Below are 21,763 nucleotides of genomic sequence, written 5' to 3' on the forward strand. Positions count from 1 at the left end.
GGTGGCAGTGATCAGGGACACTGACTGGCAACAGTATGTAAACATTTTTTCTTTAACAATTTATTTTTTATTTTTTTATTTATTTATTTTTCTAATGTGACTAGAGCATTATGAATTTCATTGGTATAAGCAACCATTTTTACTGAATTAAACTGATTCATTTGGTATGTTTTGTTGTACTTAGCTGTGATTGGCCACAGCTAATCGCATGGTACAGATAGGCTGCGTTTTTGTCAATGTCTGTACCATGTGACTGTGACCAACCACAGCTAGCAACACAATTGTACATAATGGGTGGCATTAAAGGAAGTCAGACGTTGTTTACAATTGTCATGTGATCTGCTGTGATTGGTCACAGATATCACATGGTAGTGGCAACAGGCCAGTACACTGATCAATAATTGGCTGTTTCTGATAGACACAGTGATATCATATTACATTCACCTGGATCGGCAAAAGTTCCGTCTGGCTGTCGTTTGTCTATAGGCCAGGTGGGAAGTGGTTAAATGTGGCTTTTGTAGCCTTTATTTGCTATTCCCTGCTAAACGTTTATTTGTCTCGTGGTAAATCTAGGCTCTCAGTTTTTTTTATAAGGCAGCAGCAGCCATTGCAAGGTTGGATAAAAATGAAAAATCTTTGTTCAACACATGATCACTAAATTGCCAAGACCCCTTACTTTGAACAGCCACACTAAGCTGTGAGTCACAACTTTGAGTCACAATGTTGAGACAGTTGTTCCACATGATTCTTGGTTTGTGTCAACCAGTTGTAGCACTTTTTCCCCAGAGGCACATATCACTACCAGTTAACTATCTCCACAGTTGTCTTTTTCGAGATAGTCTCATTTTGTCTGAAGACCTGGAGCAGTTTGGTCTCCAATAGAGTTTGTTATTTGTCCAAAGTTATTTTAGACTACTTTAGACTTTTGCTTCAAATATAGCCCATCTTTATACACTTGTTTAAAGCTGTTCACAACTTATGCTCCACTTTAATAAGTGATTGAACAGTACTGATAGGCATATTTAAGGCTTTGAATGTCTTTTTACATTCTTTTCCATCTTTATACTTACTTCTTTGAAATGCAGGTCTCTTGAAAATAATTGTCTGCTCCCCATGGTTTAGTATCTAGTTATCATTATGGTTTAAAAAGGAGCCAAACAACTACGTGATAATAAACGGCTTCATATGATCAATATCCTTAAATAACACACAGATTTTTAGCATGATAAGTCATATTTTCAATATCAATGGCAAACGTTTATAATTTCTGCCAGGGTATGCAAACTTTTGAGCAAAACTGTATTCTCTAATGATGGCGCTAAATAAACAATTCAAACTACTGCCTTAGCCAAAATAGTCACTGAACTGGGCCTGATAGATCTGTGGAGGCTGTACCACCCTGCAGAGCCATGTACTCATGCTTTTCTAAGATGCACATGTCCCTATCCAGAATTGTCTTTGCTCTGGTTAGTGAAATGTTTGCTCTGGCTGTGCATGATTATACTCTGTTGTCTAGGAGCCTCTCTGATCACTCTGCCTTGTTAGTGCCAAATAGTTTGGAAAATCTATCTAAAAATACGGGCTGACTTAATCACTTTTGGCTTACTCTTGTACATCAGTTCTATTCAATATCACTGCTGATAGCTGAATTCATATCTTAAAACAGGTGCACTGATCCATTGACTATGGCCTGGGATGCTCCTAAAATGTTCTTGTGAGGATTACTTATTAGGGATGAGCTGAACACCCCCCTGTTCGGTTCGCACCAGAACTTGCAAACAGGCAAAAAATTTGTTCGAACACGCGAACACCGTTAAAGTCTATGGGACACGAACATGAATAATCAAAAGTGCTAATTTTAAAGGCTTATATACAAGTTAGTGATTTTAATAATGCTTAAAGTGAAACAATAAAAGTGTAATATCCCTTTAAATTTCGTACCTGGGGGGTGTCTATAGTATGCCTGTAAAGGGGCGCATGTTTCCGTTTTTAGAACAGTCTGACAGCAAAATGATATTTCAAAGGAAAAAAAGTCATTTAAAACTACTCGCTGCTATTAGGGGAACCCTGAACCAAAATAAAAAAAAATGACGTGGGGGTCCCCCTAAATTCCATAGCAGGCCCTTCAGGTCTGGTATGGATATTAAGGGGAACCCCGGCCAAAATAAAAAAAAAAATGGTGTGGGGTCCCCCTTAAAATCTATACCAGACCCATCAGGTCTGGTATGGATTTTAAGGAGAACCCCACGCCAAAATTAAAAAAAAATGTAGTGGGGTCCCCCTAAAAATCCAAACCAGACCCTTATCCGAGCATGCAACCTGGCAGGCTGCAGGAAAAGAGGGGGGGACAAGAGAGCACCCCCCCCCTGAACCGTACCAGGCCACATGCCCTCAACATTGGGAGGGTGCTTTGGGGTAGCCCCCAAAACACCTTGTCCCCATGTTGATGAGGACAAGGGCATCATCCCCACAACCCTTGCCCGGTGGTTGTGGGGGTCTGCGGGCGGGAGGCTTATCAGCGTCTTCTTCCCTTCTTCTCCTCAGGCCGCTCTGCATCCATGATGGCATGGAGGGAGGCTCCCGCTGTGTGACGCTTCTCTCTTCATCTTTTTCTCTTCATCTTCTTCTCTTCATCTTCTTGTCTTCATCTTCTTTTCGGGCTGCTCCGCATCCATGATGGCATGGAGTAAAGCTCCCGCTGTGTGACGCTTCTCCTCTAATAATGGGGGGCTCGGTGACCCCGCCCCCCCTCTGACATATGGGGACTTGACGGGACTTCCCTGTGGCATTCTCCGTGATGTCAGAGGGGGCGGGGTCACCCGTTACATAACCCCGCCCCCTTCTGACATCACGGGGAATGCCACAGGGAAGTCCCCATCAAGTCCTTGTGCGTCAGAGGGGGGCGGGGTCACCGGGTGGCTCCACCCCCGTTATTTAAGAACCATCAGAAGAGGAGAAGCGTCACACAGTGGGAGCCTCCCTCCATGCCATCATGGATGCGGAGCGGCCCGAAAAGAAGATGAAGACAAGATGAAGAGAAGAAGATGAAGAGAGAAGTGTCACACAGCGGGAGCCTCCCTCCATGCCATCATGGATGCGGAGCGGCCCGAGGAGAAGAAGGGAAGAAGACACCAACGCCACGGAGGAAGATGCCGGACGAGAACACCGGAGGAAGAACCAGAAGAACCAGAAAAGGAAGAAGATAGAGGAAGAAACCGAAGGAAGATAGAAGAAAGAAGAAAGAAGATCGAAGAAAGAAGAAGCATTTAAATAAAGGAATTGTCAAAAACTGTCTCTTGTCATTTTTAACATTTTTGACACTTTTTTAGTGAAATGGTAGGGGTACAAGTACCCCCTTACCATTTCACTCAGGGGGGAGGGCCGGGATCTGCGGGTCCCCTTGTTAAAGGGGGCTTCCAGATTCCGATAAGCCCCCTGCCCAAAGACCCCCACAACCACTGACCAAGGGTTGTGGGGATGAGGCCCTTGTCCCCATTGACATGGGGACAAGGTGTTTTGGGGCCTACCCCAAAGCACCCTCCCAATGTTGAGGGCATGTGGCCTGGTACGGTTCAGGAGGGGGGGCGCTCTCTCGTCCCCCCCTCTTTTCCTGCGGCCTGCCAGGTTGCATGCTCGGATAAGGGTCTAGTATGGATTGTTGGGGGGACCCCACGCATTTTTTTTTTTTTAATTTTGGCCTGGGTTCCCCTTAATATCCATACCAGACCTGCAGGGCCTGGTATGGAATTTAGGGGGACCCCCACATCATTTTTTTAAAAATTTTGGTTCGGGGTTCCCTTGTGGGGAATTCCCATGCCGTTTTTATCAATGAGCTTTTATGTGTATTGTTGGACCGGCAATTCATTATAGCCACGAGTAGTTTAAATGACTTTTTTTCCTTTGAAATGTCATTTTGCTGTCAGACTGTTCTAAACATGGGAAACATGCGCCCCTTTACAGGCATACTATAGACACCCCCCAGGTACGAAATTTAAAGGGATATTACACTTTTATTGTTTCACTTCAAGCATTATTAAAATCACTGCTCCCGAAAAAACGTCAGTTTTTAAAACTTTTTTTTGCATTGATCCATGTCCCCTGGAGTAGGCCCCAGGTCACCAAACACTTTTTATGACAATACCATGAATATAAGCCTTTAAAATTAGCACTTTTGATTTCTCCCATAGATTTTTAAAGGGTGTTCCGTGGCATTCGAATTTTCCGCGAACACCCCAAATTGTTCGCTGTTCGGTGAACTGGCGAACTGCCGATGTTCGAGTCGAACATGAGTTTTACTCGAACTCGAAGCTCATCCCTATTACATATTAAGGAGATTTCCTCCACTTAAACAAACTTCACCAGGCAGACTCTCAAGCAGAAAAATAATATATCAAATCCTAACCCCAAGCACACTTGATGCAATCCCAAGATATGCTCAGAACTGCATTGCAGCTAAGGTCAGACTAAAGAAGCCTCTTTATTCATTACTAATACTTTTTTTAAGGGGAGCAGATAGACCATTTGCTGGCACAAATTGTTAGGACCCAAAGAGATTACACTTTTGTAGGGCTCAAATCCAATAATAATGAAAATGTATATACTGTATTGCCATGAACATCTTGGCAGAGTTGTGTACTTTTTACCACCAACTTTACACTTCATAAAGCTGACTTATTAGAAACTATACTTACTTCTACAGCCAGGAAGGGAATTATGTCACATATTTATCTCAGTTTTCTTTACTTATAAGTGACATTCAATTATCTTTCCTGCAATCTTAAATGGGAAAAAACTGTGGGTGAAATATCTGCACAATAGAATACTATTCTTCAACATGTCCTCTTTGTTTCCATTTCTACTTCTAGGGGATTTACACAATTTAGACTGCATAGGGCTTACAGGACCCTTTGATGGATGTGCAGATTTACGTTCTGAGATTTCACCTTGTGTGCTAGGTGTAGCAGAGACACAGGCAATTTAAAGCACATTTTGGTGCTTCCAAAAACTATTTTGGTACTGTCAGTACATTAAAGTGGTTCTAAATACTGAAGGTTTTTTTACTTTCATGCCTTTTATGCATGAAGGTAAAAAACCTTCTGTGTGGAGTGCCCCCCATCACTTACCTGAGCATGATCTCGATCCGGCGATGTGCACAAGATTAGATGCTCTCCTGGCTCTCTGTCTCCTTATTGGCTCAGACACAGCAACAGGAGCCATTGGCTCCCGCTGCTGTCACTCACAGCCAGTGAAGAAGGGGTGTAGCTGAGTCCTGTGTGTCAATGGATATACAAAGTGGGACTCGGAAGTGAGCATGCACAATTGTCCCCATAGCAAGGGGCTTGCTATGGGGGCACTCAGCAGGGGGGGGAGCCCATATCACCAGTTGGGGACCCGAGAAGAGGAGAAATGGGGCTGCTCTGTGCAAAATCATTGCACAGAGCAGGTAAGTATGACATGTTTTTTTATTTAAAAAAATACCTTAAGTGTCACTTTTAATACTGTTATAGCACACACATTCATAATGCCCTCTTAATTGTTTTGGGATATTGGGATTAATCTTAAACGATTTTGTTCTTAGCCAGGGAACTCCTTGCTAGGAAGTGGTTATCATCCTCACCTCCAATGTGGGTAAAAGAGGGCAATGCTTACCTTAGATCAGAGAAGTTTACTTTACCAACAGCGGGTTGTCACAAATTGGAAAAAATGTGGTCAGAATGGTTGGATACACCTGGAGTGGCACCGATGGCTGTGATGTGTGATCGATTTCAATGTGAATATTTTACTTATACTGTACCAATTACTGCGCTAATGTTTTACTGTACTTATACTATGTTAATTCTGTGAACTAGTATGTGCCCAGAAGGATACTGTTGCTAAGGAGAAAGAGGTGCTCGGTAATGCTATATGATCCTTTTATTAGTGTGTTTGAAATCATTTTCTCTTTTCTTGGATATTCCCTATAGAAGTTTGAAACACCTAAATGTCCAGCAGGGTTGACCACATTGAAAGGGTTATAATTAATATCACTATCAATAGCAAAAGCAAAGTAATAATGCTCCCCCCTATGCTTTCCCCCTCTTTCTTTTTCTTGTTTGTTCTTGTCTTTGTACTTGTTTCGGTTTTAATTTATATTGTATGTATATAAATTGTTGAAGAGCAAATAACAAAAGCTACCTAAAAAAAAGACTATCTTTAAATATGTGAGATTGATGAATATCAGATCACAGTCTATGAACCATTTATATAGAAATCCACCAGGAACCACAGGCTGTTTCTCACAACTGCATATCATTGTCATTGCTTTGAAAAGTGACAAAGTAAAAAGGTTAATCTTCTAAAAGCTTGGTGGATAAAGTATCCTCTGCTAGTTTAAAACAACCACAAGGTAAGGAATAATGTTCTGTGTTCAAAATCCCATTTTTCCTGTTTGTGTCCCTCTACCATGACTGTGTAGAAGATAAGTGTGCCATTTCAGTATGGGAAAAGTACTTTGGGGGCTTTATCTCTTTGTATGGACAACACGAAGGTCATAAAAATATGTTGAGCAAGACTAGACAGCCAAGCAGTCTATTAACTTAAAAGTCAGCCTCTTTGCAACATGGTGCTTCTGGTTATTAAAGACTTGCTATTGCTAAAAAAAAAATGTCAATAGGAACCCTGGCTTGTCCTTGACAGAAGAGTAAAAAGAATTAATTAAGAAGATTTTCATCTGAATAGAAGTTTGAAGGGAACATTGGTTGATGGGTACCTAAACCCTTTGTAAATCCGCAAAGGGACAAGTTGTCATTAAAACGTGTTGTATGAAAGTTTGCAAAAAAGTGAAAAAGAATATATAAAAACATAAAGACTTTATTTTTTAAGGATTTGTCAACATATTCTAAAACTGACATTAACAGAATTGAACAGTTAACATTATCTCTGCATATATATGGAACTATTAATTTTTAATTGGCTTTTTTTATTGTAGACTTATGGGATAAATTGAATTTTTCTCATTCACTCTTTTACTCCTATATAGTACATATCTGTCTTTGCATTTTTAGGTTTCTTTTAAGTAAGGTAATGCTATCAGAACAGGAAATGCATTTCAGTAAAGAGGCGATAATTTAAACTGATCCAAGGGCTAGTGGTACTTACGGATGCATTCTGGCTGAGTTCCACTCCACGTTAAATTAGCTAGACAATTACGTGTAGTGGAGCCTTGAATATGGTAGCCTTTCCGACATCTAAAGAAGACAGTACTCCCAATCTTCAAAAAAACAAAAAAATCAGAAATATGTCAGGAGTCTCACAATGAAGTAAGTGAAGATAGCTATTTAAATGATAATGAGGCACATAAATGAAAATGCTATTTTTTTTTCATAAGACAAAATGTACGTCCAAGCACTATTCCTTTCCTCTTTAGAAGAAAGTACTGAAGGAGAAAAAAGATGAGAAAAGATAAGCAAGTCATTGTATTTGGAAAAAAAATAATAAGTATAAATATAAATACATATACATTATTTTTATATATGTAGGTTAAATGCTACTTTATTCTAATCACTTATATCTGTTCAATTTGCAGTGCAAAGGTAAAGAATACATCTATTCAGAATAAAACCTTATATTACATAATACAAAACATTCTCAGAATAATGGCAGAAGCTTGAACAATGAAAACAAAACTAAAATTTCTATGGATAGAGCACATGTTGGCCCTGGTCTATCCATCAATTTTTGCCATGTGATATATAGATTGTGACCCCACCATGCTCTCCAGTAATGTTGCTAGCTGTGAGCAGCTGGGGCAAGTGACCTTCATCTTTTTGACTGTGCCCCAAGTTCCAGGCATTATTTTTTTTTTACAAATTCCTGGCCCCTGCTGCCCCACACTACTAGTAGGCATGCTGTCAGCTGAAGAATTTCACGGCCTAGGCCTATTAATGACAAATGACATTTCTGAATCATTTGGTCTCACCTCCAACCACCCCCAGGGGCACATACTACTGCCATCACAAATGAGTGACTGTGAAAGATGTGTAAGAACAGGTGTGAGAAAGGGCTGCAGTGTTGAAACAAGTGTGAGGTGCAGTGTTGGAACATATAGAATAATGGGGTGCAATGTCAGAATAACTGTAGGAAACAGATTCAATATCATGACAAGCATGAAAAGGCAATGCAGTTTTGGAACATGTGTAAGGTGGAGGAGGTTAAGTGTTCAGTTTTGGGACAACTGTGAGAAGGTTGTGCAATGAGAGAACAAGTGAGAGGAGGGAGTTAAGTGTCAGAACAGGTGTAAGAAGTGGGTGTAGTGTTGGAACAGGTGTGAGGAGTGGGTTCGGTGTTGGAACAGGTGTGAGAAAGGGGTGAAGTGTCACAAAAAGGTATAAGATAAAAAGGTCCACCAATCTAAGTGCATTATCCAAAAAACTTTATTAATGTATAAAAATGAACGGCCGAATGGCTACTCACAATAGATCAGTGGGGATAAGGCATGTGGTGACATAAAGATGGCCCATAGACAAAACCTCAGCAGCTCTCAGTGCGGGGTCCCAAGATGGTGTAAGACACTGTGGGGGATGTAAGCAAGCAGTCCATGGTGTGTAGTCCTCTGCTGGTGGGCTAAAGCATGGAGGGAGCTGGATAACTGCGGTGTCAGCAAGGTCGGACCGGCATCTCCTCAGGACCGGAAGACGGAAGTCGGAGCAGGGTGAACCAGCCTGGAACACACCATTCACTGGAGAGGAAGCTGCGGAAATGACGTCTGGGTGTGTCAGATGACGCGTTTCAATGCTTCCACATTTTCTTCAGATCTAATTGACATGCCGGATTTACATAATTTAAATAGGGAGGGAATCCGGCATTCATCGCTAAGCCACGGCATTGGCGGAGGAATTGGCGATATGTTAAAACAAGTGAAGACAATGGAGAGTGGTATAATATAGAACTTAAATGATATCTAATAATAAAAATTCCATGGTAGAAAAATTCATACCTGAATGAAGACAAATGACATGAAGAGATTGAAAAAATAGAAAAAAGAAAATAAGAATGAGGAAGATGATAATAAAGAATAGTGGGTTATGAAAATAATAATAATGAGAAAAATAAATGAAAAATAAAGAATAAAAAATGAAAAATAATAGTAAAAATAAAAATAAAAATAAGGAATATTAATAGAAAATGAGAAGTGAAAAAAAAAATATGATACTAGATGAAAAATAAAAAATATAAAATTAAAAAAAAAAAAAATGTGTATGTATATATATATATATATATATATATATATATATATATATATATATATATATATATATATATATGTTTATATATATATATATATATATATATATATATATATATATATATATATATATATATATATATATATATATATATATATAAAATTATGAATTATGAAAAATATATGGAAAATTAAAAGCAAAAAATATGAAAAATAATAAAGGATAAAAATAAAAAATATAAAATGTAAAATATGTAAAATAAAAAATAAAATAAATAATAAGTAATAAATGGAAAAAAAGGGAAAATTATGATAGAAATAAAAATAAAAAATGAATATTAATAAAAGGCAGAATTTATAATGAAAAAAGGGGCTTATAGGGAAAAATAGCAGAAATAGGGGATAAAAAGAAGGAGTACTGGGAGGGTAAATAATGGATAATGGAAAAACATTCAAAAAACAGGTATAACTATATGAAGGAGTAGACTGGTGGATAAACGAGCTACACTTTAAAGCCAGTTGGAGAGAGACCTAGTAGGGAATAGTGGGCACATATGGCATGAGCACATGGGTGTATCTGTATACATACATACATACTTACCGTAGGGCTCCAAATGTTAAGGCCAAAATTGCTCCCAGCAACTACACTCTTAAATCCTTCTTTAATTGTTCCACGACCTATGTGATATATTGTATAACCTGCCCTTGTGGGCTATTATATGTTGGTAGAATAATCAGGACTCTACGTGTGAGGTTTGGAGAACACAGACGAGCTGTCCAAGCCAATAACCCTTTATATAGTACTGTCTGTCACTTTACCACTCATCATGAACAAAATACTTCTGATCTCAATGTGTGGATCATTGAATCCATATCAGATCAGTTTACTCCAGCCGAAAGATTTCAATGTCTATGTAGGCAAGAAACTTTCTGGATATATTCATTAAACAGTATGACACCCAATGGCCTTAATGAGGAAATAGAGATTAATACAGTAATATAATAATTTTTGTTTTTTTCTTTGACACAATCTCTGTAATATGGTCTCCTAATTTTTGATTTACGCACTTTCTCAAATGTAATATGTGTATATATTTTTGATCGACAGTGTACTAATGATTTTTCAGTTTTTAGAGACCCCTCTTTCTCCTTCACTGTCTTTGTTATCCCTTTTTTCCATTTAGCTTTATATATAGTCTCTTAGATTACCAGCTTTCCACCTATATAGATACACCCATGTGCTCATGCCATATGTGCCCACTATTCCCTACTAGGTCTCTCTCCAACTGGCTTTAAAGTATAGTTCATTTATCCACCAGTCCACTCCTTCATATAGTTTTTTGAACTTATTTACCCTCGCAGTACTCCTTCTTTTTATCCCCTATTTCTGCTATTTTTCCCTATTAGCCCCTTTTTTTTGGTATAAATTCTGCCTTTTATTATTATTCATTTTTTATTTTTATTTCTATCATAATTTTCCCTTTTTTAAATTTATTACTTATTATTTATTATATTTTTTATTTTTTATCCTTTATTATTTTTCATATTTTTTACTTTTAATTTTCCATATATTTTTCATAATTGTTAAAAAAAAAAAAAATATATATATATATATATATATATATATATATATATATATATATATATATTTTTTTTTTTTTTTTTTCTATTTCTTATTTTTTATTTTTTATTTTTCATCTAGTATCATATATTTTTTCACTTCTCATTTTCTATTAATATTCCTTATTTTTATTTTTATTTTTACTTTTAATTTTATTTTTCATTTTTTATTCTTTATTTCTCATTTATTTTTCTCATTATTATTATTTTCATAACCCACCATTCTTTATTATCATCTTCCTCATTCTTATTTTCTTTTTTCTATTTTTTCAATCTCTTCATGTCATTTGTCTTCATTCAGGTATGAATTTTTACTATCATGGAATTTTTATTATTAGATTTTCATTTAAGTTCTATATTATACCACTCTCCATTGTCTTCACTTGTTTTAACATATTGCCAATTCCTTCCGCCGACGCCGTCGCTTAGCGATGAACGCCGGCTTCCCTCCCTATTTAAATTATGTAAACCCGGCATGTCAATTAGATCTGAAGAAAATGCGGAAGCATTGAAACGCGTCATCTGACACGCCCAGACGTCATTTCCGCAGCTTCCTCTCCAGTGAATGGTGTGTTCCAGGCTGGTTCACCCTGCTCCGACTTCCGTCTTCCGGTCCTGAGGAGATGCCGGTCCGACCTTGCTGACACCGTGGTTATCCCACTCCCTCCATGCTTTAGCCCACCAGCAGAGGACTACACACCACGGACTGCTTGCTTACATCCCCCACAGTGTCTTACACCATCTTGGGACCCCGCACTGAGAGCTGCTGAGGTTTTGTCTATGGGCCATCTTTATGTCATCACATGCCTTATCCCCACTGATCTATTGTGAGTAGCCATTCGGCCGTTCATTTTTATACATTAATAAAGTTTTTTGTATACTGCACTTAGATTGGCGCACCTTTTTATCTTATATTGTCTTCCAGAGTTTTCGCTTCTACTCTATAGGGAGCTGCCGCTGGTGCTCAGTATCACTTTCATTTTTAACTTTCCATCATTTTGGGACTTCCACTTTCCAGCGTATATAGCTGTAGACATTACCATCGTTTTTTCATATACGCTAATATTACGGTCTTATACCGTTTCTGGACATTATCATCATTTTATATATACTCTTATCCTGTTTGTCTTTTCATGTTTGGCTGGTATTTGCACCATTTCTCCTTTGTTGTACTGTCACAAAAAGGTGTGTGAAGGTGTGCAGTGGGGTACAGATGTGCAGTGAGGTGCAGTAGTGGGTCAGGACTGTGGGGGGCAGAGGCAGTGCTGCACAGGGGAAGAGATAAAGTGGTGCAATAGATGTGCAGGGGTGAAGTATTCTTAACGGGCACAAAGGGATTCATTTATCAAAAATGGAAAAAGGAAACTAAAGCAGTCATCTGTAGCATCCAGATTAACTCTTTACCACTACAGATTAGAAAATGGAAGATAAAACCCTGCTAAATATATCACCAAAAACAGTTTTTACTTTTGCACAAGCTTTCATAAATATATTTTTTTACCCAAAGCAAAGAATTCACAGTAACTTAGTTACATAAACAAGTGATGGCACTAACAAAGATGTTTCATAGCAATAAAAGAGATCTTTAAACACCCTGAAACCTTTCTCCTGATGTGTATAATCATTTGGACACAGACAGAGGAAACCCAAGTGCTCAGCTGTCCCATTTTCTTGCAAATGGCAGCTGCCCTTGGTAACCTGATGTGTACTGAATCGTTTGGATTTTAAGATACAGTTCATCTGTTGTTATAATGTTTCTGCAGAGTGGGGTGTTCTTGGAATCCTGACCTTCATGAAACCCACTGGAGAGAATAAGACTTGCATAAACTTCCAGTTAAAGGGAAAAGTTTACAGTATAATTGTAAAACTGTGGTAATTTACTTACATGCAAATATATATACTATCTTGATTTTTCTTTTCTTTTTTTTTTGCTGCAGCTTTTTAGAAAAAAGGGTGTAACACGAGGTGTACTAACATATTGTTCATGAACTGATTATTATTAAACTGAATAAGACATAACATAATTGTTCAAATTATATTTTAATTGAATTATCCTAATTTGGTAACAATTAAACAAAGCTTATTAAATGTTGTCATTACCTCATAGGCCCTGGAACTGTTTTGCATGCCATAATGAGGCGTACCAGGGTCTCTGCAAGTATTATGAGCCGGATCTGAAAAGCATGCAAAATGTGAACATAAGGCAGGGTTACTATAGAAACCATCAATCATTTTAGCTTATTTGCTTTTACCGTATAAAGCTTTCCATCAAAATTAAAATAAGATAGGGGACATGATAGATGTCAAAAAGGCTCAAAGGAAAATGTAGTTTTCATATAGGAAATAATTATTCTAGAAATCATAGCTACCTTTCACGGAATTATTTTTATTCCAAAAGAAAAACAGCACAGTTTGTTTTCATTAGACAAGATATAATGACTTCTTGATTTTTTTCAGAACTTCCCACTGGCCTGTTTCCCCCCTCTCACTATTGTCACTTTAAAACACAGAAATTGGGAGTGACAACACTCCTCTCTTGGTGATTCCCACAGAACTCTCCCTGTCCGACACTCAGGGGTAGAGCCAAGCAGAGCTCAGAAGCTCAGAGCTGAGAAGGAGATCGGGTGCACTTTAAACACTTCACTCTGAACCCTGAGCTCAGTAAATAGCACCACCTGAACCCTAAACTCTGTGCATAGCACCAATCTGAACTCTGTACATAGCACCACGCTGGACCCTGAGCACAATCTTAAATACTGCAATCCTGAATCCTGAGCTCCATGGAAGGTGCAATTCTAAACCCTGTGCATAGTGCAATACTGAACACTGAACTCTGTGGGCAGCACAATCCTGAACTCTGTGTGAAGAAGAATCCTGAACCCTGAACTCTGTGTATAGTGTAATCCTGAACTCTAAACATAATACAACACTGAACTCTGAGCTGTGTGTGTAGCAGACTCCTAAACCTTGAGCCTTGTGCATAACACATTACTGAATTCTGCATCCTGTGCATAACACACTCCTGATCCCTCCATCCTATGTGTATTGCACTCCTGAACCATGTACCCTGTGTGCAACACACTCCTGTGCATAATGCACTCCTCAACCCTACACCCTGTGAGTTGTGCACTCTGTGCACTTCTGTTATGATGCACTTGTTTTTTTTTTAACCCCTTGCCACTGAATATTTTGTGTGGCCACCATTATTTTACAGCACTGCCTTAACCCTCTTGGTCATGGAGTTCACCAGAGCTTCATAGATTGCCACTGGAGTCCTCTTCCACTCCTCCATGACAACATCACGGAGCTGGTGGATGTTAGAGACCTTGCACTCCTCCACCTTCCATTGGAGGATGCTTTCCTAATCAAGTCCAATCAGTATGATCAAACACAGCTGGACTCAAATGAATGTGTAGAACCATCTCAAGGATGATCAGAAGAAATGGACAGCAGTGTCACAGCAAAGGTCTGAATACTTAGGACCATGTGATATTTCAGTTTTAATAATTTTCTTTTTTAATAAATCTGCAAAAATGTCAAAAATTCTGTGTTTTTCTGTCAATATGGGGTGCTGTGTGTACATTAATGAGGAACAAAAATGAACTTAAATGATTTTAGCAAATGGCTGCAATATAACAAATAATAATAAATAAGAGTGAAAAATTTAAGGGGGTCTGAATACTTTCCGTCCCCACTGTAAATAAGCAACTGTGTGTAAACAAAATAAAAAAATTAAGAAAAAATACCAGGATCAAAGTTTAATCTAGGTCAGTGTAAAGGTTAGGCTACTTTCGCACTGGGGCAGGTGGGCGTCGGCGGTAAAGCGGCGCTATTTTTAGCGGCGCTTTACCGTCACTTTAGCGGTGCTATTCGGCCGCTAGTGGGGCAGTTTTAACCCCTGCTAGCAGCTGAAAAAGGGTTAAAACTGCCAACAAAGTGCCTCTGCAGCAGCGCTTTGCTGGCGATTTGGTGGCGCTACCCCATTGATTTCAATGGGCAGGGGCGCTTTATACACCGCTCCTACAGCGCTACAAAGATGTTGCTTGGAGGACTTTTTTTACCGTCCTGCAATCGCACCACTCCAGTGTGAAAGCACTTGGGCTTTCACACTGGAGAGACAGGAGAGGCTCTTTACAGGCACTATGCAGGCACTATTTTTAGCGCTGTAGCGCTTGTAAAGTGCCTCAGTGTGAAACTAGTCTTAGTGTTTGGGTCAAGTAAGGGTCAAATGTCAAGGTCAGAGTCAGTATATTTTGGGCAGGAATTAAAAAAAAAAGAAAAACATTTGCACAGTACTGTATATAGTACTGCTACGATCACTGTGATCATCAGGAGCAGGGGAATTTATTTTGAGGTGTTCTTTGTTGGTAGATTATGGTAAAAGCAAGACATATATTTAAAAAGTTTACTTTTTTGAGCCAGCTTTTCTTTGATAATACAACTCCCCGCCCAAAAAAAAAAGGAGAAAGCCATTAGCATTCACCACCAAATAAAAGCTATTTGTCCTGAAAAAAAACAATATAAAATCCACCTGGATATATATATTTGTGATATGTACAGAATTACTAACACATGTCAAAGTTGCAAAATTGTGTGCAGGCATATAATACGTGCCACATCACTACTCTCCCCTAGGTGGAGGTTGGGGTGTGGGGGGGATTGAGTTACTGCACCGATTCTCTGAAAAAAAAATTCCTGCATCTTACTAAGTTTCTAGTGGTCCTTCCACTTTGGAGCCATCCACAATACCCAGCACTTCTATGGGGAGCTTGTGACTTCCTCTCCTGTGACAATGCTTGGGTCTATCAGCCAACTGTTAGGCCTGAAAACTGTAACATGACTGGGAAAGTGATGTCACCATTCCCCTGGATTGGCCATACAAGTAATTTCAGTGTTGGCAGAGAAGGAGGAAGGAACAGCTAGTTAATTGCTGGTAAATTGAGCATAGTGAGGTTGAGAACCATTGCAGAGACTGACTTTGTCCAGCATAAGCAAAGCGACAGTGTAGTCTTTAAATTGTATGAGAGTAGCTGGTTCTAAACTGCATTGCTTTTGATGTGCAGCTTTACAGGCAGACTGAATGATGTGTGTCATATCACAAGTAAACATTTAGGGAAAAATTACCTCTTTGCCCCAGCTGCCTATAGGAAAAGGACAATTTTGTGTAATAGTAAAGTTTTTTTATAAAACCATATGAGGGTTCTTCAAAAAGTTTCCACACTTTTTTAAACAGAGTTATATATAAAAGTGCAAAAACATTTAGAAGACCCCTCATAATATTCCCTGTTACTTTTTCCTTCTGAAAATGTGTTTAGATAATAATAATAATAATAATAATAATAATAATACAAATAAGCGATGAGCATTATACTGTTGGGCAACTTTCTTATGAAAAATGTATCTTTTTTTTTATTCTGATTGAATTGCCCCTAAATTTATTTCCAAAACATTTGCAGATAAGATAAAGTTATAAATATTAGACATACCAATACAAATTGGCTGAATACCACTCCAGGTGCCATCTGACTGGCAAATTCTTCTAGATGACCCTACCAAAATAAATGGGGGTCTGCACTGAAAAGAAACTTCTGATTTGTAGGTAAAACTTTTGCCATTGAGACGTCCCTCTGCTGGAGTCCCAGGATCACCACAAAACATGGCTATAAAAAGAAATGGTTTACATATATAGTCAAATTAGTTACATATATAGTCAAATTTGAGTCTATTGACAATAACAGTTAAGTCCAAGATTCCGTGTACCCATATGTGAAAATGAGCCTTATGTCACATTTCCTGGAACCTCCTGAACCATATACCAAAATATATTTAGGCAAATTAGTCAACATACAATGACTATTAGCAAAATGTTTGTTTTACTTTGCATCATGCTGTATCATGTTGATAAAATATGATATTCCTGTTTTACCATAAAATGCAATATTGCAGTTCACCAAATACTGTATAAAATAAGGTATACAAGGAGAAAATCATTTATCAAAAGTCAATAAAAACTATTTGAAACTAAAATGTACTGTTTTAAACTGAAAATGTAAGTATATGTTGAATTAGTTCTAAAGGCTTAAGGTTTTTTACCTTGAGCTCCCCCCAAAAGAGAAAACTCCACTTATCTGCCTCCTCCCCCCTCTGCTGCCACATTTGGCACCTTTTGGGGGGAGGGGCGAGTACCTGGTTTTGACAGGTACCGCTCCCACTTCCAGCTGAGTTTGTCGAGGCAAACTCAGCCAGAAGTTGCCCCCTCCTCGCAGAACGGCTGTGTTCTACCAGCATAGATTAGGGACAGTGGAAGAAGGGGAGGATCAGAGAAGACAGGATCAAACTGCTTTTTTACACAATGCAGAGGATTAATGCCTTAGGTCCCACAGTGAGTATAACAAGCATGCTTTACTGCATATACAGACTGATTTTACTGTTGTGGGTTTAGTAACAATTATTTTTTCCACTTCAGCCCCAGAAAGTTCACCCCCTTCATGACCAGTTAATTGTTTGCGATATGGCACTGCGTTACTTTAACTGAGGATTGCGCAGTGGTGTGATGTTGTACACAATAAAATTGATGTCCTTTTTTCCCACAAATAGAGCTTTCTTTTGGTGGTATTTGATTACCTCTGTGGTTTTTATTTTTTTGCGCTTTAGACAAATAAAAACTGACAATTTTGAAAAAAAAAAAAAACATTTTTTACTTTCTAATATAAAACACATCCAATAAAAAAAATGTAAAAAATCGAATTTCTTCATCAATTTAGACCAATATATATTCTGCTACATATTTTTGGTAAAATAAATCCCAATAAGCGTACGTTGATTGGTTTGTGCAAAAGTTATAGCATCTACAAACTATGGGATATTTTTATTGAATTTTAATGTATTTTTTTTACTAATACTGGAGGCGATTAGTGATTTATAGTGGGACTGTGACATTGCAGTGGACAAATTGGACACTAAGTGACACATTTTTTGAGACCAGTGACACTAATACAGTGATCAGTGCTAAAAAATATGCACTGTTGAAAAAAAGAGGGAGAAAGTGAGCCGAGCAGGACACCTCAGAGAAGAGCTCCTGAATCCCCAACGCTCCATCTGCATCCATCCGAGCCTCATCACACCTGGAACAGGTCTGGACCCCACAGATTTGTTGGGCATCGTCCCCTGCACTGGCCCATACCACTATTGTGCCGATTTGCGGCCTCCGGCTTAGTCCGCAGGCTTCGGCCTAGTCCATTACGGACGTTCCGGGTGCCATCCTCAGGCTCCCAGGGCCTCATACCTGCCATCCTCCACCCAGGCAGCACTGCATCTCTCCTGCCTTCCTCCCATCCTTGTAGGAGAGCTTCCTGAGTGAGTTGTCTGAAGCTGCAGTCAGCTCTTCCCTCAGTCACAGCTCGAGGCCGGCCACCATTTTAGCTCAATCCAGCTCCATCCTCAGGCACAGATAACTAATACTCTCCATCCTTCCACCAGACTCTGCCACATCATCCCCTGCCATCATCCACATTATATGGGAGGATATTCTGGGATTCTGGCAGAGAAATGAAGCTGACCCGAGGCGCACGTGTGGCAGCGGCTCCTAAGATGGCCACGTAGTCCAGGAGCGCCACTCTGCTCCAACACACAAGCGCCCACACAGGCACGCAACCAGTCCCATCACCAGCTCATCAGGCAGACCCAGAGTGGGTACCACATCCGATACACAGGAATGGTTAATAGGCCCCCAAAGGCACAAATCTCTCCCGCTGTGGATTCCCCTCAGGGAACCAAGATGGCGGCCACAACCCAACCTCTGGCACGGGATAATCAGGATCACTTCTCACATGGCACTGCCCTGGAATCTATACACCTTAGTCCTCTCCCCGGAGCATTAGAGAGCACTCAACTAATAGGAGCTGCATCCCCTGCATCCACAAAATCATTGATAGGGCACACCATGGAGGACTTTTTATTATCCCCTATGGAAGAAACCTCCATTCTCCCAGAGTTAAGGGAGGATCTCCATGTCCTCCGGCCTGATATGCCTAGTAACTTAGCAGACTTGTTCTCCAGATTCTCAGACATGCTGAGCATTGGACTTTCTCAAACAGCTGCCAAAATTACAGGGGACATTAAAGTGGAACTCCAGGCCTTAGGATCCCGCATAGAAACAATCAAATCACACCTGGACACCACAATCGCCAGAATAAATCAAAACACTGATCGTATACAGGACCTTCAAGACCAGCTCGAGACAGCCATGTCTAAAATAGACCACCTTGAGAATAGATCTCGCAGATATAACTTCAGGATCAGAGGTCTTCCGGAAAAATTCACAGATGTGCATGCAGAGGTTTGCTCCCTCATTCAGAGCCTTATCCCCGATATTCACCCCCTGCAAATTGGAGTTGGACAGGGCTCATAGAGCTCTGGGACCCCCCGTTCAGATGGACTCCCAAGAGACATTATGGTGAAACCACATTATTATGAGATTAAGGAAGAAGTTCTGCAGCTGGCAGGCTCCATTGCAAATCTCAAGATCTAGGATCATTCTATTCAAATCTTTATGGCTTTATCCCCATCTACCATCCAAAAAAGGAGATCGCTTAAACCGCTCCTCTCAGTGCTCGCTCAGAAGGACATAAAATATTGGTGGCTATTTCCATTCAATCTCAGGTTTTCCTATAAGAACAAGTCGTATACCTTCTCCAAGCTTCAGGAGAAAGAAAAACTCCTCCTTCATCTTGGACTCATTACTCAAGCCTTGTCTTCTCCTTCACCTGGACCTGCCGCTAGATCCGCTAAACGACAGATGCCCACGAGCCCGATCACTCTGGTGTGGCAGAAACCAAAAACCAAGAGATCCAAGGAATCTGCACTTACCTGAATTACCTAACTATATGTGAATATCTAAGCTTGATGAGCTCAAACTGTTTTTTCGCTCTGTGTCCTTCCCATTTGAATGGCCCCAGCTGGGTCTCTTCGGAGCACTTGTTGCACCCCTTCTCTTTTTCAATTTTTCCCACTTTTTGAGGGTAGGGAGGGATTTTGGGGAAAGGTTTGTTTGGGTTCTACACTGGTTCTAGATATTTTAAAACATGATACTTTAAATGTAGTGTATCAGATACGGTGTGGTGGGGGGGTTCACCCTATTTTTTTTTTTACTTATCATTATTTTAATTGTGGGGCATGTCCTAGCTGATTTCAGCAGGAGGGACCACACAATTGAAACTACACCGGTAACAAGATTAACGGGACCACATGTCCAAAATATACCACTATACCTTCTTTCCATAGCACCGCTGATCCCCTTTTGACCACCCACATGTTAGCCTTTCCTCCCTAAATTCCATAGGATTCCATATGGGTCCGAACAGGTTACACACCTTGATAGGCAGTTTTATTTCATTTAAACTGGTTGCGTTACTATCATAAATTGGTATTATTTAGTTATATCATTTCATATACGTTGTAATACAAAGGCGCTGCTGTCGGAGCAGCCTATTGGTGCCTCTGCCTGAACAGGAGATATGGATTACCACTCTCCCCTGGACAAGGTTACTTCTTCTCTGGCAGAAGAAGACTCTTTAATTTTGTTTAAGGGAGCATTGGGGCCTTGCCCCACCTCCCTTTTGAAGTTAGCTATATCTTCTCACCATTGTTACATACTTTTCTCCTCTCTTTCTGTTGCTCATGCTTGTCTTTCTTCCAAAAGTCCTTCCAGAAAATATTGCATCCTTTCCCTACCTGACTTGAATTCCAGACACCAGGACAAATTCTATATACCTCTTCCACAAGGCTCATGGGTAAGTGGCTGTGTGTCGCTTGAGCTCCCCCTACATCTGCTCCATGGCTGAAGCTGATAAACTGACCTCACCCCTACGAATAGTATCCCATAATACACAGGGATTGAACTCCCAGATTAAAAATATTTCAATACTACCATAACCAAAAGATTGATGTGATCTTGTTACAGGAAAAACACTTCCCTAGATCATATTGCCCCAAGTTCATCCATCCTAAATTCCCAAATTTTTACCTCGCTAATGCAGAAAATAAGACTAAGGGTGTAGCAATTCTTTTCTCATACAAATCAAAATTCACACTCCAGCTGGAACATAAAGATCTGGATGAAATATTCATCCTAATCAAGGGAGTGTTGGATGACTGACTTTACTCCTTCGTTTCTTATTATGCACCCAATCAAGGCCAAGCAAAATTCTTTGAACAAATGTTCCAGAAAATGGAACCCATGCTGGAAGGCACAATTGTGGTGGGAGGAGATACCAACATAGCCTTTGACTCGGGGCTTAACAAAAAGCGCCCACCGGGTACTCAAAGTACCCGTCCATCCAAACATAGCTTACGGATAGCTAGAATCATTCACCAACATAAATTAATTGACATTTGGAGAGAACTCAATTCTCAAACTCGGGACTATACCCATTTTTTGTACCCATACCACTCCTTTTCCAGAATTGACCAAGGGGGTCATTTACTATAGAGATGCGGCGCTAATTAGCGCTAAAACGGTATTCACTATAGCGCTTGTGAGAAAATACTCCCAAAATCGAATTTACTATAGTTCCCTGAAACCAAATAGCGCCCAAACCCTTACGCTGCTAAAACCTGGAGTAATGCACATGGAAATAATGTTTAGAGCATGATATAATTGCCTAAATGGTACTGAAATATGCGGTATATTATTTAAAGGTAATCTGCTTTTAAACAGTGTGAAAAATGATTTCTTTAAAAGTCTGAGAAGTGAAAAATTCCCCGTTTTGGACAACTAGGTGCCAACACAACTGAGCATGCTCAGACCTGAAAATAACTCTCATTTTAACTCAAGTGTCCTTTTTACCCGGCGCTATAGTAAATACCAAAATGAGAGCTAATTAGAGAGCATTAGAGAGCATTTTTTTTTGAAAATCTGCT

The 21,763-nt window shown here is 39.5% G+C and overlaps 1 protein-coding gene across 1 annotated transcript in view; it reads right to left on the reverse strand.

Moving 5' to 3' along the window:
* Positions 1-21,763, reverse strand: part of CSMD1 (CUB and Sushi multiple domains 1) — a 3,274,537-nt gene that overhangs the window by 85,081 nt on the left and 3,167,693 nt on the right. The window contains exons 61-63 of the mRNA XM_073626646.1: positions 16,330-16,503; positions 12,944-13,017; positions 7,138-7,249 (exon numbers count right to left, since the gene is read on the reverse strand). Coding sequence (XP_073482747.1) covers positions 7,138-7,249; positions 12,944-13,017; positions 16,330-16,503 — 360 coding nt within the window. The remainder of the gene's footprint in view (positions 1-7,137; positions 7,250-12,943; positions 13,018-16,329; positions 16,504-21,763) is intronic.

Source organism: Aquarana catesbeiana, linkage group LG04, assembly GCF_042186555.1.
Source record: "Aquarana catesbeiana isolate 2022-GZ linkage group LG04, ASM4218655v1, whole genome shotgun sequence".
In the NCBI taxonomy this organism is placed as follows: Eukaryota; Metazoa; Chordata; class Amphibia; order Anura; family Ranidae; genus Aquarana; species Aquarana catesbeiana.